This window comes from Thermobia domestica, chromosome 11 (assembly GCF_964235325.1).
Source record: "Thermobia domestica chromosome 11, izTheDome1.hap1.1, whole genome shotgun sequence".
In the NCBI taxonomy this organism is placed as follows: Eukaryota; Metazoa; Arthropoda; class Insecta; order Zygentoma; family Lepismatidae; genus Thermobia; species Thermobia domestica.
Genome location: NC_137464.1, coordinates 109,083,879 through 109,102,558, shown reverse-complemented (window position 1 = coordinate 109,102,558; position 18,680 = coordinate 109,083,879). Strand labels below are relative to the sequence as shown.

Genomic DNA, 18,680 nt, shown 5'->3' with positions numbered 1-18,680 from the left:
TCTATGAATTTTTGAATGAAAATGATCACCACTACAACTATCAACCACGCAATAAAAATTATAATTAAAAAACAAATGCAATTTTTCACTAATCCTAATTTTATTATAAAGTAACTTAGTTAACGTATTATATATTACAGTTTACACACTTTGTGCATCTCTATTACAACATAGATCCACTTTCCGCATGTGTAAAAATGTGGTAACTTTTAATTTTGCAATTTTAGACATTATATGGATCCAGCTATCATATTGATGATACATCATTTCACTCAAGATTCTTAGTACAAATGATAAATATAAATATATTTAGTAGGAATATGAAATAACCAACTAACGTATTAGATATTACAGTTTACACACTTTGAGCATCTATATTACAATATATATGTACTTGGAGCATGTTGTAAGATGTGGTAACTTTTAGTTTTTCATTTTTAGACATTATATGGATCCAGCCAGTGGCGGCCGGTGGATTGTGGTTTCGGGTGTTGCAGTACGAACGATAAGAGACAGAAGATGTAAAGTTGACTCATTCACTAATCAGCATAACTTTAGATGCAAATGCTATGTGACATGTTAAATAAAATTCTGTGTTTAAAAAATAAAAAATGCAGAACATTTTATGCAATTAATCACCTTAATTAATTAGTAAGTCCATTTTCCTTTCTTTGATTGGAGCAAATCTGTCTAATACATGCTGGTTGAACCCTAGTATTCTTATTGTCAGGTCTTTTTCGATGAAAAGCATAACCAATGGTGATAACTTTTCTTGGGACATTCAATTCTTTGAAAGTGTCAATTCTTTCTCATGTAAAATAATAATAATAATAATAATAATAATAATAATAATAATAATAATAATAATAATAATAATAATAATAATAAAATAAAAAATAAAAACTTTTCGTCTTTTGCTGACGCCATAGGTACAGTTAATATTAATTTCAGAAGCTTTGTAGATTCACTAAATATTTTTTCTAGATTATTGCGAACGATTCATTCTAGCAAACTCAGACCCTGACAGTGATCAGAATTCCTCTTCAGCGTTGACTGAGGAGAGCTCGTAGCAGAGGTTAGTGTTATAAAAAAAAAATGTACATTGAACACACTTTATTCACAGTTTATCCAGGAAAACTTAAAATAAATTGAGGAAATATATCTGGTGCAAACAACACTACTGCCATAGGATATCCTGTAAATTTAATCTGGATTTTTTTTTCGAACACTTTCCTGAATTACCCTTTGCTTGTTTTGTCTAAGCCTTAATTGCAAATTTTTCCTCAGTTGAAAGCTGGTCAATGTTTTTTGTAAGTTATTTACAGAAGCCATGGTATACTATTCATTCAGAATGTGTAGGTTATTTACAGAATTAAAGCACACACGATAAAATTAAACCTAATAATTAAAAATCAAAACAGTTGATACAAAATAGGTACTGGTATATGAATTCCGAATGTCACATATTCATACATCAACACACACACACACACACATGTGCGTAGAAGAAAAAAAATACATTCCAAATCATCCGTCTTGGTTCTTACGCAATGCACGATGAACACAATATACTTCCACATGAGGCGAAACATGCTTACCAATGTGATATGTTCTGGAAAGGAAACCTCGAAACCCGCCAGATGAAGGATCAGCATGTAACAGAAGCCAAAAATCAAAGAACATCAAAACAAACAACACTGCCAATTCTACACTAAGAAATGTTAACTGGGAGGGGTCCAAAATACTTGAGGCAGGTCCAATACGTCTACATAATATAGAACCTGTCTTATACTGCACCCGAAAAGACGATAAGTAATTCTTACTTACTGTCATCTATATTTTTAGAAAAAATGATAGTACGATTATTTTTATAAGAAAAGTACATGATGAGGCGTAAAATAAAATATTTAGCCTACATCAATCGTTTCTCTGTTAAACAAGTATACTTCGTTAAGAAAGTCTACAAATGTTAGTCAAGTTTCGAAATTTTTGGGAGGTCCGGACCCGGTGGACCCCCCTCATGGCTACGCCCCTGAGCATTGCTAACTGGTCCCAAATTCAATGTGACGTTCCCCACCATACAGTTTTATGTGGAAATTATCAAGAGTATAAAATATACTTATTTTATAAAAGAAATATGTTTATACTAAAATACTATCCACAGGGGGGGGGAGCGATTCTGCACACTGACTTATTAATATTTGATTCAAAAATTACTGTAGAAGAAGCCTTCATTATCAATATAAGCTAAGAATTAACTTGTAAATGCGGGTCTACTTTCATTTGTTTTCTCCTCTACTAGATATTTTCTTTCTTATTTTGTAATTCTGCAATCACTTTTTTTAATTGTCATTATATTGATTTGCTTCAATATGGTCCCGTAATTTAAAAATATGAATGCATAAAAACAAATTCCATTTGTTAATTGCTAGTGAAAGAAAATTCAGAAATCTTATTTAGCGTGAAAAATCTCGTTCACTGGAAACCGTGCTGTGTTGCAGAAGCACTGCAACGACCAGTCCCTTTAACTTCTGAGATAGGGGAAAGGAGACTTAACATTTGCTCCAATTGCCGCGCTGAAGGAATCTGGTCGTTGTATCCTCGCTGCAACACAATATAAATTAGAGACTCTGTGACGGATTATTTTTCGCTTTTCAAAATGGATTAACGGAACGAACAGTTACAGAAGTAAAAAATATGTTATTTAAAGTGTATATATGCAAGTATTAAAAAGTATTTTTTTTCTGTTCTTTATTACTATTGATAATAATATTTTTTTCTTGAAATACTTTGGTCGTTGCGCAACGCTGCAACACTAACATTAGCCGCCACTGGATCCAGCTATCATATTAATGATACATCACTTCACTCAAGATTCTTAGTACACACATCTGATTTTTCCCACTAATATTTTAGAAGTTTTGACTAGAAAGTAGAGATCTTACCGATATTCTGATGCCAGGATGTGTAATACTAGTTCTGTATTTATTAAAAACCTCCTGCTATGAATTTTTGAACGAGAGTGATAACTACTATAACTATCAAATACATAATAAGAAATTATAATCAGAAAAATAAATGTAAATTTTCACTAAACTCTAACTTGAATATAAAATAACCAACTAACGTATTACATATTACAGTTTACACACTTTGAGTATCTATATTACAATGTATATGTGCTTGGAGCATGTTGTAAGATGTGGTAGCTTTTGGTTTTGCATTTTTAACATATGGATCCAGCAATCATATTGATGATACATCATTTCACACAAGATCCTGAGTATAAACATCTAATTTTTCCGCACTAATGTTTTACAAGTCCTGACAAGAAAGCTGTTGTAGGAATATCAGATGGATTACCTGTGAACACTGAACAAATACACTGTACTTCTTCAATTTTGAGTAGCTGTGCCTTTTTCTTATTATAATAATAAGTTCTAGGACCAGGAATTCTACCCTTTTTCATATACTCTTTTATTTTGAGTCCAACAAACTTGCGATAGTTATCCATTCTTCCACATTCATGGTATGAAACAAATGTAAATGACCCTCGTAAAAGAATTTCTGCGAATAGACATACATAGAGACCACAGTCATAGCTGTTAATTTGCACAGGAATATCGTCAGGAACATACACTTTCCATTCACTAATATCAAATGTCATACCGTGGTATTTCTGATATGCGGCAAGGAGAGAAAATATGGTTCGTAATAATTTTTCAGGCGGTAAACGTAATAAACTGTCTAGATACAAAACAATTTTTTGCTTTCCTAGTACTACGACTAATGAGCAATGCGCATTATGTACGAAAGGAATTATAGTTATGTCCTTTTCAGGTATACCATATTTCAAAAAAGCAAGAAAAGCACTGTGAGTTGCATCTTTACTTTCAAAGTTATTTAAGATAGCATCTGCAACATACACATTAAAAGTGGGATTTCCTTTACTTTTTTTAAAGATCATCGGTCATGTGATTAATTACATGATTCTTTGACATGAATAATTTTATGAAAACATTCTATGCAGAATTTATCTTTCTGAAAATTTTAATTCAAAGAATCACATTTTAGGTATGTTTTCCCCCCCCGAGAAATGGCTATACACACTTATCAAGGAAAAGTTTAATATCTGTTTTACATATCGACTAGGTCAGTGCACTAAATTTCCGGTCGCCAGGTCGTCACTGGCGACTATACATTTAGAGCTGGCGACCAGTGTTTAGTAGTATGGTTTTTGCCTAAACCCACAGGGCTGTGCAGTTTCTGTTTAGCATGAAAATAATCGTCACTGAGTGAGAGAAAACACGGAATGTGAAGTCTTCACAACTTACATGGAAAGTAAACTCTTCACGACGTTGTAGTTTGCCCTCCTGGTCTAGTGTTGAAATTTTACGCCCTGATGTAATCTCTTTCTTTGTCAAACCAAAGGCCGTGGAAGGACGGGGGGGGGGGGGGTGACTCTCATAATTTTGTACGTCAGAGATACTGCCGATCATTATTTTTGAATTAGCGAGTGCATCTGACTTCGAAATTTTGCGACCTGGACTAGGTGGTATTGTTTACTGTCTCATAAGAGATTTGACACAGAATTCCCCAATTACTGCTTTAAAAATATTAAAGAAAATACCCTTGTTTGAAGAGATATATTCTATAAAGAAATTCAATAAACAAAACAAAATTGATTAATTTCCGTAGATGCATTTTAAGCATGCAATTAACTAACTTACATATATCATACACCCAGTAGCGTAAGTAGAATTTTTCTCAGGGGGGGGCCAATGAAGGGCCCAAGAAAAATTTTAAGGTTCAATAGTTTTATACTTGTTTATTTATATTTATTAATATTAATTATCTATGTTCGGTATGCCTAACTTTATACACTCGACTGAATGGTCACGAGACCTTCTCTCGCGAACTTTGTTAAAACGAAAACATCATTATTGAAGGTTATAAGCACCCTTCTGATATCAAACTGGCATTACATACACATATCACTGTTACTATCTTTTAATACGTTTTATCAATATCTGTTGTTACTGTTGTTGAACTGTACTAGCATCTCCATGGTTGTTACGGGGGCGCGGTGGCTCAGTGGTAGAGCGTTCACCTCAGGTGCTTGGGTTCCCGGGTTCGATCCCAGCCCCCGCCAAGTGAATTTTGTGGTGGACAAACACCGTGCTCGTGGGTTTTCTCGGGGTTCTCCGGTTTCCTCCCACTTTCTTCATTCCACCATTTCATTCATCTCTCATCATCACCGTCTCCTTTAGCCTAACCGGCATAACCGTGGGACGTAAAACTTAAAGATTTCATTTCATTTTTTCCATGGTTGTTACTGTTGTAGCATTCATGCTTCTCAGCTCTGAGACATGGACCTACAATTGGAGATGAAATTCGAACTTATGTAATTCGTTCAAATTTCAATTCTTTCGAATCGAAAATCGTAACCAGGACCCCGTGCGTGAAAGGCATGCGCACTGGCCAGTAGACAAGCAGGAACAGTTATTTCCATCTATAGGAATTGCTAACGTTATTTCTTAATTTTATGGTACTTTCATTTTACTTTAATTATCAGTTTTGTTCGAAAAACCTAATTATTTATAATAGTCGATTCATTTCCCCCTTATGCATTAACTTCTACAGTTAAAAAAAAATCTTACAATTGCAAGATATTGAGAATTTAGAGTTTTAATTTTAAATTTATTGAGTTAATTTTGAAATTGACTCTAATTTTAAACGTTACCTTTTTTGGTATATTAACATTTAATTTAATGCATTATTTTTTTACATAGCTTAGTGAACAAAGATGTGTACTGTATGGTTTTCGGATACTTAACAAATTAATTCATAGATAGATAGTGTTATTGTTAAAACTTATGTAAGTGTGCGATCTCAGTTAAATTGTATTCTTCATCCCCTGTAAAAACCACTGAATAGGACGTTGTCAACCATGTTGAGCACCTTCGCCATCCTTGTTCTTTGGCCAAGAGGAATTCTTTTCTATTTTCTTTCAAGTAAACTAAAGTTTTATGAATGTGATTTTACCGATTTCTTCTTTAAGTCTAATGACATGTTTCTTTTGCTCTTTCAAACTGAATTTGCGTAACATTATTACTCAAATTAAATTTGATAATTAACTATTTAAATCTTAAATTACAAAATATAAGTTTACAAAGAAACATTCAAATAGATTTGAAGGGGAATCTAAGTCAAACTGCTAAAAATTCCTTTCATTTCAAAGAAAATAAACCACAAACAAATCAATGGAATAAAAACAGACAGCGCGGGTATTCAAACATCACTAAATATGCCAGAAACATACTGACGAAATTAAAAGAAACATATTGAATTAAGGGCAAAGACATTTATTTCTAAAAATATAAGTATATATTTGAGCATTGGTGATGTTCGTGAAATCCAAATTTTGACTTCCTCATTCTGTTGATAATACACTTTTCCATTCACTAGTACTTCTCTGATACTCTTCCCTCTCTTTGGATACCATTTAACTTGGACATTAAATTATGAATCTCTTCCAGCATAATTTATCTTCTTCATTGAAGGATATTTTCTGTCTTGGGCATTGATCCTTTTATTTTCATCCACTACTTCTTTTTATTATTATTGTTTCCAGTATTCCTTTTCATTAGGCCAGCCATAAAACTATTCGTCCACCAACTTCAATGGGGTGGCTGAAAGAATGGCTGGGTGGGGGGAAGACAGACAAGGGAGCACGAAAACTTCAGGAGAGACATCTGGGCCATAGGACATCGGGTCAGATGAAAATGTAGGCATCAGACTAAGTGTTAGGGCGCTGATAAAAATGCCATAAGCTATGTAGAAATATACATAACATATGGAGAGCCAGGTAAGGTATGTGTCATGTAAGTGTAATTGTTCATATAACTATCACTGATAGGAGAGGGTACACAAAAATAACCGGAATTACAACACAGTATGGATACGTTTTGTAGTTACAGAATGTGCCACTGGACATTGTAGCTTGTGTTTCCCTAGCCAATGTCAGGAGTGGTGTCAGCCTGTAAGTGGTTCCTGCTTAGTGCTGCATTGTGTGTCTTCCTACTCGTGGTGTGTTGTGATTATTGTGATTTATGATCACAAGGAATAAGGGGATGTCTGAAATAGTTTTTGTTGGTAAAAATTTACGGCCGAGACTACAGTTATCCGTCAGTAAGCTGTTAAGAATAATTCTTTGTGTACATCACAAGTTTAGCATGATTTTCCCCTTTCAAAAATGGCAATATATGAATTGGATACATGTTTTCTTCGAAAAGTATTTGATTTCTTTTTTCGTTAACAAATATATAAGGAGCACTCAATAAATAATGAGGCAGAAGATATTGCATAAAAACTATGGTATTTAGAAAAATTGGGACAAGCCAGACAAGTGGTTGCTGGTGTTAGGAAAACTATTAAACTATTCTTTCGTTTCGCTCACTAAAAGGTGTTACGTGTCCAGCAAGGAATAAGAAACGATGATAACCGAACAGTAACCGTGTCGTTATTTCTTGTTTAAAGCTAGGCGTAATGGGGGCGTCGAAAGAAGAGCAGCAGGATGTTGTGTGCTTTTACATAGCGGAAGGTGTCTTAGATGAAATCCATCGTCGAATGGAAAGAATGATCAAGTCAATCATTAGAGGTGCAATCCAGCACACTTTAGTGCCCGTCCAAAGTCCGGATAAATAGCGAGGGTTAGCGTCAGGAAGGGCTTCCGCTGGGAAAGAAATAATCACAGCATAATTTAATTTTGCTTCGAAAAATGCTAGGGCGTTTCCCGTAAGGGACACGCAATGGCCCGTTGTGAGAAATGAGCGAAAGATACCGAGTAATGCGTGATCTCTATTACAGAAGATAGTCCAGATATCATTCGGAACCTTAAATGTGGGGACTATTACTGGAAAAGAAAACAAATGGTATACATCTAATAACAAGAATGGCTAAATAGAACCATTATGTTCGAAAATAAAGTGGAGAAAAAATAAAGCGAAGAACTTAGGAAGTGGATATAAACTACCGTATAGTGAAACAATTCAACAAGGTAGAAATGGGATACGAATCGTCCTGAATAGTGAATAACTCGATATGTAGTCAGTGTAAATAGGAGGAGTGATAGAACAATAAGTGTCAAATTGTATCTTGAAGAAATGTTTAACTCCCGCAAGTTTGATGCGAAAAGAAAGAAAAGGACGCTCTCTCGGATGATTTTGGAATAAAATTAATTAGTATATCTACAGAGGAAAGAGAATTCTGGATGGTTATCTGAACGTGCATGTTGATAATAGAGTAGGAGTTATATTGTATGTATTCAAGTTTCCAGAAAGATTGGAATGTCAGAGAAAATAATAGAGAATTGGAAAGAATATTAAATTCTGCATTGGCATTTGATTATGCTTTGTAACTCGTTCTTCTAAACGAATACAAAGAAGTTAGTTACATATAAAATTGGAACAAGGGAGATCTAAATAAATTTTCTCTCCTACAGAAGGAATACTCGAAAGAGATTTTTAAAAAATTAAAAAATAAAAGAAAACTTCTACGGATAATCAGAGCATGGGACAAACAATAAAATATCCCTCTCAATATGATGCAAATAAAATACGAAAAAGGAGAAGTACTATATGAAGAACATAAAACCAAAAGATGTTTGGAAAACTACTATAGAAAGCTGTTAAATGAAAAAAAGTTAGAGAGAAATCATGGAGAACGGTGTATCAAAGCAAGGAGTTACAGACAACATAAAGAAAGAAGTAACAGAATATTAACGGTAGCATAATGAAAAATAGGCAAAACAACTGGGCCGGGTGAAATACCTGTGGAAGTATGGAAATGCTACAGCGAAGAAGAAATAGATCTATTGTTAAATCTGATGCAAGAGTTATTTGCCGAAGAAAGAATATCCAAAGAATGAAGAGATAATATAATAATACTAATTTTAAGGAGAAGGACGATATCCAAGATAGCAATAATTATAAAGCTAATGTCCCATTCGAGGAAGAGTTTGGAAAAATTCATTGAGAGACGACTTCGTAAGGAGACATCAATAGGGAAGGAATAATTCGAATTTCGGATTCATGCCAGGTCAGGAAACAACAGATGCCATTTTTGCAATTAGATAAATAATGGGAAAATATCAGGAAAAGAAGAAATAGATATATATGTAGTGTTTATCGACCTGGAGAAAGCTTATGACAAAGTAACATGTCAAAAAATCCGAAGATACATGAGAAGTAGCGTACCAGGAAAAAAATGATCGCCTCGCCCTTGATATATATGAAGAAGCTAGAACAAGGATCAAGGGCAGCGTAATCTACACAGACTGGATATCTGTCAATTGAATTATATCAAGGATCTTCCTTCAGCCCATACATATTCAATCTGGTTACGGATGTCCTATGTGAAAAGTATCAAAGACACACCACATTAGTGTATGCCGTTTGTAGTATGAGATATTGTTTTGTATAATACCAAGAGAAAATAGTTAGATGAGAAACTAGAAAAGTGGAGAGACTTTGGGGGAACAGGATTAAAAATTAGTAGGAAGAAAACTCAATATATGAACTTTGGAGGAGATAGAGAAGATACCGTACTGATGGAAGGACAGAGCATAAAGGAAGTAAATACATTTAAGTAGTTAGGTTCCATGGTGAATAAGCATGGGAATTTAGATGCAGAAATAGAGCACAGAATTAAGGTGGGATGGATAAAATGGTAGATCTTAGGTTTCTTTGTGATCAAAGAGTAACTGTCAAAGGAAAAGGAAGAGCCTACACTACCGTAATGAAATCTGGATGCTGTACGGAGTACAAACTAGGGAAATCAAGAAGAAAACAAGAGAAGAAACTAGACGTGGACAAAATAAAAATGCTCAGACGGATGTATGATGTTACCAGATTGGATTAGAAGCTAAAGAATATAAAAGAACGTTAAATTGAATGATGTGTCGAAGGAAGTGTGAGAGAAGCTTAAAGTAGTATGGTCATGTTATAAGAAAAATGGTAATTATTTTGCAAGAGTATGGGAAAGATAGAAGTTGATAGCAAAAGAGGAAGAGGAAGACAAAAAAGATGGACAAACTATGTGACTACCTACTTGGAAGAAAAGAGGTTAATAGTGCATATGTTTGGGAACAAGCAAGATGGCTGCGAATCATAAAATATGTCAACCCCGTATAAGTGGGAAAAGAAATTAAAAGAAGAAAGAAGGGTGTATGTCACTGTCAAGAGAAGATAACACGGACAACCTGCCCGTAATCCCGGAAAAGGCGTTACAACGCTGCTCCCAATAAGTTGAGATCCGTTGAGAGAAATATTTGGCAGCCCAAGGAGAACTACGCTGAATACTCAATGAATAAAATACGGATATTTTTTCAACAAACCTCGTACCTGCCACTACCTAGTAATCCTGAAATACAGGGTCATTGAAAAAAATCTACAGGCTATTAAGACGATAGTCAAAAGACTACTGAACAAATTTGCCATGGAGTGCCTGCCAGCGAATTCCATAAAATTTCGGAATAAGACGGGAGTCAGTCACAGTTGGGTCTTGATGCTCCTAAAGGCCCAGAAAGAGCTCATTTTGTGGGAAATGTTCAGTTGAAGCGGGAAACACTTGCAAACTTGTGATTTATTCAAAGAATTCTGCTTACTGGATAACACAGCTCGGCTGCAATTTTCTCCAACAAAAAGTAAAATTTCAATCATTCTCTTCCCTACTCGTAATTATACATCATAATAATTACTGGACGCTATAAGCAGGAGCACATACAAAGCAGCGCCAAAAATAAACAACTCCAGCCCCACACAGAGATGACGCAACTCGGCTAGTGACGTGCGTTCCATAACTATAAAACGCGTACATATTGTGTTGCAATTCTGGATAGATTGGGTATTCCCTCTTACTTGCGATCTAAAGAGCTAGAGTGCGCGTAGTTGGAAATACCAGTGTAATGTATTTGTGTAAATGTATGTTAAAAAAAAGACCGATGTGGCTTAGTGGTAGGGAACACTCACCTCAGGCGCAGGGGTACCTAGTTCAATTCCAAATCCCGCCATATAAGTGTTGTGGTAGACAAAGAACGTGCGCATGGATTTCTCGCGTTGTTCCCGTTTTCTATCATTTTCGTGATTCCACCATTATGTTCCGTCTTATTATCACCTTCTCCCTTAGCCTCGGTGCATAGTTATGAGACGTTAAACTAAAAAAATAATTATAATAAATTAAATTAAGTAAATAAATAAATAAATAAACTGTAGAAAACGTGTCTCTGTATGAATAATATTTTCGTGTGTTTGGTACGAGAGACTCTGGTTCTGTTATCGGTGGGAGATCATGTGGTTTCGATTCTTTGTTAAGCTATAGATCCACATTTCATATAGTATCAATCATTTAAAGAAAGAAAGAAAAGAAAATTTGAGAACAATAAAATGCTTCTATATGTATATAACACAAACGTTTGTTCATGGAAGATGTGTCAATATGCGTAGTACACAAGTAAATGTGTAGAAACATATGAAGTCAAAATTATGATATAAGATGATTGAGGCATTGATCGACTTGGGGCGGTGTGAATTGGTACGGCGTACTGGTAATAAATTAGAAAACAATAAATCTTAGTAGTTATAAAAATTTAAAAACAAACTCCACAATGTTGAAGTATATGAAAGATATATTTATGCGTTTAATCATATCGGCAGTACTTTATTTCCAATACGACTACTGAATTATGGTGAATGTTGGAGTAAAGAAAACGAATAGAGAACATTGGGAATGAATGAAGATCGGGAAAGAAAAGTATAATGGAAATTTGAGGATAAAGAGAACTGGGAAATAAATTATAGAAGAGCAATTTTGGAAGGAAGTGAAACAATAGAAGACAACACCAAGCAGCGAATTCTTTAGGGGTGAAAGTTGTATAGAAAGAAGAGTGAAGAAAATAATTATAGGTATAATAAAGTATATGATTAAAAAAAGGGGGAGAAATGAACATTAAAAATATAAGAATAACACAGCAAGTTTGGTGACGAGTGGAATTACGGTTGTCACTATGTTTCCGAAGTTCAAATTAGGGTCAAAATGGGTTACGAATTAAATCATGATTTGTGGGATTTGGTGGGTGGAGATGAACAATAATCTACACAATTTCTGTCTGTTATGTAAATTGATTGATGTCGTTGTACGCTTTTAGGAATGTTATAAGCCAAGTGGAAAAAGAAATGCGGAGACAATGAAGTAGATTTTTTTAATAATAATATTAACTATTTGTAGATACGATTGAAATGATGTTTATGTTCGACAAGTGTTGGCAATAAATGTAAGGTACACTGTTGGAAAAAATCAGGATATTTTATTTGGAAGTCCTTAGGAATCAGTTAACAAGTATCTTCTAACAATTTTGATTTTTATCAGTGAATGTAGTTATCTACGAGTGACATAATGGACGTTTCTATCGCAGTGTCAAATGTGTGTGTGGGGGGGGGTCTTTTTTTTTAATTTTTTGAGTTAAGCGTCCCTTTGAGCAACGAGACTATGTGAGACGTGGACTACAGTTTAACATTAGATCTAAACCACTTGAGCTCCCGCCGAGAATCGGATCCGGATCTCCCACGCCAAAATGTGTATGTGTCATATCTATCTATCTATCTATCTATGTCTGTGTGTGTGTGTATAATTTAATATATTTTTACGTATGTACTTGTGTATGCGTGCATGGAAGTGGTGTCGTACGTGTATATGTCTACGTATAGATGTGTGTGTGTTCAGAGTAAAACCTTTCTGCCTCTTAATTGGGATATCTCTAGACTTGACTGGCATTGGCTCTGTAAGACATCACACGCACCCAATCCGACGCCACCCAAGAAAAAAAAAAGATCAATATGTAAACCGTAGATTTAAAAAAAAAGACGTAACTACATCCAACCGTCTGCCCAGCGGCCCAAACGCCCTCCTTCCACTGCCTGCTCCCCTGTCTGTTAATCCAACCACCATCAATCTTCACCTTTGACCCTTTGAAGTCTCTGAAGATTGATGGTACACTATCCCCACCCACCCATTGATCCAACCACCCCATTTAATTGAAGCTACGTACCATAAAATCGATTCTGCATATCCTTTGTGATCTGAAAATTGAAAACAAGGAGATTTAGTGCAAATAGATTAACTGCAAAGTAAGGACAGTATTTCGTTACCAATTACAAACTCTCATTAGAAGGGTCAATTAACTAATGCTAATGTAGTAGTTGAAATGTGCTGGAGAAAACAAACTCGTTGTAAGAAAAGTGAGGGTGAAAGATAACTTTTTTTTTTTTTTTTTGCCAAAGAAATCTTGTTCATACGAGAAGAGTAAATGACAGGATGTTTTAAAAGATCTGTAGTTTCAATACATGGGCAATCCACTATATTCACTAGACCTTGCCCTTTATGATGATTACGTATTTAGTAACAGATTCTGAAATTTTGATGTTTCCAAAGAACTCAAACGTAATAAGTACAAAGAGCAATTTTAAGTGTGTCAGATCTTTTTTTTTTTTTTTTTTTTAAGAGTTATTAAGCAACGATGCCCTAAGGACGTTGAACTTTGGAATAAATATGCGGAATAAATAAATAAATAAAATTTGGTGTATGTGAGTAATTCTCTTCTTCGTTACATCTCGATTTCTTTCGCACTCTCTAATACGTATTTTGCTTTAACGTTTTGTTTTCAATTTTTGATATATATATCAGCTCATCAAAGTGAACCATCACGTAATTGAGATGTTGAATTCAGACTTTTCACGGGAAGATCTCGTAAATTGAGAGGAATGGAACCTACTTCAGAAGTCAGGGGCAGTAGTAATACAGTATTATGAATCTATTTCTTTTTTTACGTTTAAATCCTTTAGAACAGAGAAGATGATGAGAAATTACGATTATGATGATAAAATCTACTGTAATATTTCACAGAATTGAACTCATGACTTCTACCACAGTATCAAAAGTATGCTAGGACGTATTTAGTAATATTAGTTAACATATTGACTTACATACAAAAATATGTTAAACTAAAGGAAAAAACGAAAACAAATCGAGAAATGCCTCAGCTCAGAATAACCTTCATCTTTTCTGTCAGCACTGAATGAACGTTTTATACAAGGACAACTTGTTTCTGACTGAAGTGGTTCACAGAATGTACTCTGTATCACACGGTCCGCAGAATTTATCAAGTCCTCTGGTTCTCAAATACGTAATGAGCTGTTTAGCCCGGTGCAAGGGGTGTATAAGATAGCACAGTTTCTGGATGACTTTAAAAACTGTTACGCAAAAAGAAAAAAAAAAGCCATTTAATTTGAAGATTTAGAACTCTGTTCTTAGTAATTCAGGCAATCGTTCTACGGGGAATGACAGGAAAAGTAGAATCTATCCTTACAGATGATCAATTTGGATCCAGAAGAGGAGCAGTTAGTTGAAGCTGAGCAAGAGATGGAAGCCGCACTTAATATAATGGATCTAGTACTCAAAAAGTATAGTACAGTAGAAGAGGAGATTTACCCGGTAGATGTAATGATGAAAAATCTGAACACAGGGTAACAGTTTGACTAGACAATGGGATAGGCATGTGTTTAAGTGGTCAGGAAAATAACACGAGTAGCGTAACTAACTCTATTCTTATCAATAGCCAAAAAACTACTAAAAGTACTGTGAGTGAAGTGCAAACAAATGACGATCGGGAAAACGCTCAAATCACAGAAATCTTTCGTCAAGAAATAACGAAGATTTACGAAGAAATTGCAACCCTTCGTACAATCATTAAAATTCTAAATGAGGAAGTGTCATATCTTAAAATGAACCAGTGTAGTGATAGAAGGTGTGTGGAATCGCAGTCTGGTAGTGCAAAGTCGAAACAGTGCAGCAGCTGGAGTGAAGTGGTGAAGGAACACAAAACCAAAACTGAACACAACAAAACCACAACAAATCCGAATCATTATAATGATACAAATAGAGAACAACCAAATAGTGCTAAATATTCTGATTCCCGAAGATTAAACTACACTAGTAATGTGCCTAGACAAACAATTAAAAATCAAGTACAAGGAACATCCAACACCAGCAGGGTATCAACAAGTGCAAGTTATAGGACACAATGGAAGACAGTACAATCAAAGGGTAGAAAAGCGCAAAGTATTTCCAATACGGTAGATGAAACCAAAAATAGAATACGTCTCAGCAATAGGTTTGATGTTCTAGAACAATTCAATAGTTATACAGGTGAAAAGGAAAATACTGCAGAAAGCGTGAAGAATGGAAAAAATGAAAAGACGGTAACAGAGGACAAAAATGTAAATAAAGTAGAGAAAAGTCAAAAACGACAAAGTAGTTTCCAGGGAAAGAGAAGGGGTAACATATATATTGTAGGCGATAGCCATGCAAGGAGTATAGCCAGAATTATTCAAGAACAGAAGGTGAATATGCAGACTAGTGGTTTCGTTAAACCAGGTGCTGGTTTAAGTGAGGTAGTTAGCTGCTTGGTACAAAAAGGTGAACAAATGTCAAAGTGTGATACGGTAGTAATAATTGGGGGATCAAATGATGTGGCAAAAAACGAAGCTGACAACGTGGTTAGGAATTTGAGAAACATCTTGCCAAATCTTACACAAACAAATGTAATTGTGTCTACTCTGCCTCGTCGGCATGACTTAATCGGTACATCAATTGTAAACAAGGAAGTTGATACAGCAAATGCAAAAATCATTAAATTGTACAGAAGGTTCAAAAATGTAAAGGTACTAGACATAAATGTGTATCCTAGACAATACCATACCGTACATGGTCTGCATCTAAACGGTAAGGGGAAACAGTGCATGGCTGATAAAATATGTGTATTAGTGGAGCAATTGGAAACCTATAATGATACTGGTGTTATAGCTTTACCATTTAACAACAGTCTCAAAAGTAGGACCAGCGTTGCTGTCAGCGCTGATGTAAACAGTACTAATGCGTATAAAGAAAGGGAATTAGACAGGATCTGCCTCGTTCAAAAAATACACGCAGATAATGTGAAAAATCTTGAAAAAGCAGGTAATGTAAGTGCACCTAGTCCAACTCAGCGAAAATCAAATAGAATAAGAAAGGTTGCTACAAAGTATGATGATAATAGTTTTTTAATGCAAGTCCCAATAATAATTCCAAGCACTTAGCCAATAGAGGTAACAGTGACTACAATGTAATAAATGTATATTACCAGAACGTGCAAGATCTAGCTAGTACGGAGCAAGGTAAACCTCAACATAATGCTATACAAGGGTGCACGAAAAACAATAGAAAATTGTTTACAGAGTCATATAATGGTACAGCAAAAGAAGTTGAGCTAATAGATAATAATGAAGCTGGTCGAATTAAACAATCTAACTTAACTAGACTTCTTAATGTTAGAAACATAAATGATATAATTTTAGCACAAAGTAACTCTGGTCTATTTTCAAACATGAAAGGTGTTATAAATTGTGACTGAAAATATCTTGCTGTTCCACATTAACGTACAATCAATAAGAAACAAATTAATTGAAATTGAAATTTTTCTCGACTCATTTCCGTGCCAAATTCTTTGCGTTAATGAACACTGGCTTAGAAATGAAGAAATACTTTTATATGTACCTAAAAATTATATCATGGCAGCAAGCTATTATAGAAGTAGAATTACCCATGGAGGAGTAGCAATTTATTTAAGAGATGGCTTCACCATTGACTATATTGTTATTAACGTAGATAATTTCTGCTATGAGGGGGAATTTGAAGTAGTTGCAATTTCATTTCCTAGCGCGAAAACAATTGTGGTATCAATTTATCGAACACCAGATACGGATGTCAATGTCTTTCTTGCACGCTGGGAAGACCTTACTAACTACTTAAGTAAGCATGATAAATATAAAATATTATATCTGGGGGATGTAAATATCAATGTTTTAGTTGATACTCCTACCAAGAATTATTTTTCTGATATACTTAGATCATATAACTTTTATTTTCTAAATGATCAGCCAACAAGAAAGGAAGCTTGTTTAGATAACATTATTACAAATGTATATAGAAATGATTTATCGTGTGGTGTAGTACAGTGCTCATTGTCAGATCACGATGGCCTATGGGTGTTATACCCCTTTGTCAAACACAATAATACTAGGGTGGTGACCAAGAGTTTTCGAGTACTGAGTTTAGATAATATCTGTAGTTTAAGACATAAATTAAAAGAAATTGACTGGCAGCAAATATTCTTCAGATGTAAAAATGTAGTAGAAGCGTGTGAATTTTTTATGTATAATTTAACACGATGCCTAAACGAATGCTGTCCAAGAAAATTTAAATGCTATAACTTATCTACAAACAAATTACATCAAAATGTTAGTAACTGGTACACTCCAGAACTAGCAGATCTTCGTAAGGTTATCATTGCTTGGTATAATAGGGCTAAATCGGGCTGTCCTGTGGGAAAAGAAAAATACATCAGAGCTAAAAGACGCTACAGAAAGGAAATAAGTGCGACAAAAATTAAGGCAAACGACAATTTTATTGTAAACCATACAAATAAATGTAAAGCAGGATGGACAATTATAAACAGGGAAATAGGGGTACGAAAAGAAAATGATTCAATATCAATATCCCCTGACACTTTTAATGAATTCTTTGTAAGTAGTGCTAAGTATGTAAATGGTAATACAAGCAATATCTCTAAGTCCGCAGAAAACGATGTTATAGACTTCAAAAGTATTCTAAGTTCATGTAGAAATCAAACTAGTAACTTAACATTTAAATGGTCTATAACATTTACCAGTGGTTCGTAAGTTCGTACCAGTGATTCGTAAGTTCGTAAGTTACGAACCGCAATTTTGTCAGTGGTTCGTAAGTTTAAGACATCTGGTAGCGAGGATTATTATGGGTTTACTAATAGTACAATTAAAAACATTATAGACGTAATAGTGGAACCCCTTACATACTTAATTAATTGGATACTAATAGAAGGAGTGTTCCCAGATTGTCTTAAGATTGCGGTTACTATTCCCATACATAAAAAAGGGGACAAAAACTGTCCCAGCAACTACAGACCAATATCTCTCGTACCAATTGTATCAAAAATTATTGAACATTGCATGAAAGAACAACTAACTCTGTACTTTGAAAATAACAATCTCATTAACTGTGCACAATATGGGTTTCGGAAAGGTATGTCCACAATTAAAGCTGTTGAAAAAGTTGTATCTGAGGTAATTGATGCCTTTGAAAACAGTTCATTCGCTTGCGCAACATTATTAGATTTAAGTAAGACTTTTGATACTGTTTCACATGAAATATTGATTCAGAAATTACAGTATTATGGGATCAGAGGAACTGAGCTCTTATTGATCAGGTCTTATCTAGAAAGTAGAAAACAAGTTGTGTGTGTACAAAATAAACAGTCAAACGTACTTGAAATATTAACAGGAGTGCCACAGAGAAGTGTCATTGGACCTTTTCTATTTCTGGTGTATATTAACGATTTACCTGACTACTTATTAGAAACCACTGTTATGTATGCCGATGACACTACATTTATAACGAAAGATAATAATATCAACGCAATACACACGAAAAATAATAAAGCAATAGATAAATCTACTGATTGGCTGTTTCACAATAAATTACATTTGAACCAT

At 34.6% G+C, this 18,680-nt stretch overlaps 1 protein-coding gene across 1 annotated transcript in view; it reads right to left on the bottom strand.

Annotated features, from left to right (window-relative positions):
- Positions 1 to 6,359: 6,359 nt before the first annotated feature.
- The window catches only part of LOC145664353 (uncharacterized), a 107,378-nt gene continuing 95,057 nt past the window's right edge, over positions 6,360 to 18,680 (bottom strand). Inside the window, exon 4 of the mRNA XM_081730981.1 lies at positions 6,360 to 13,136. Within this exon, the coding sequence (XP_081587107.1) occupies positions 13,012 to 13,136 (125 nt within the window). The 3' untranslated portion in view covers positions 6,360 to 13,011. The remainder of the gene's footprint in view (positions 13,137 to 18,680) is intronic.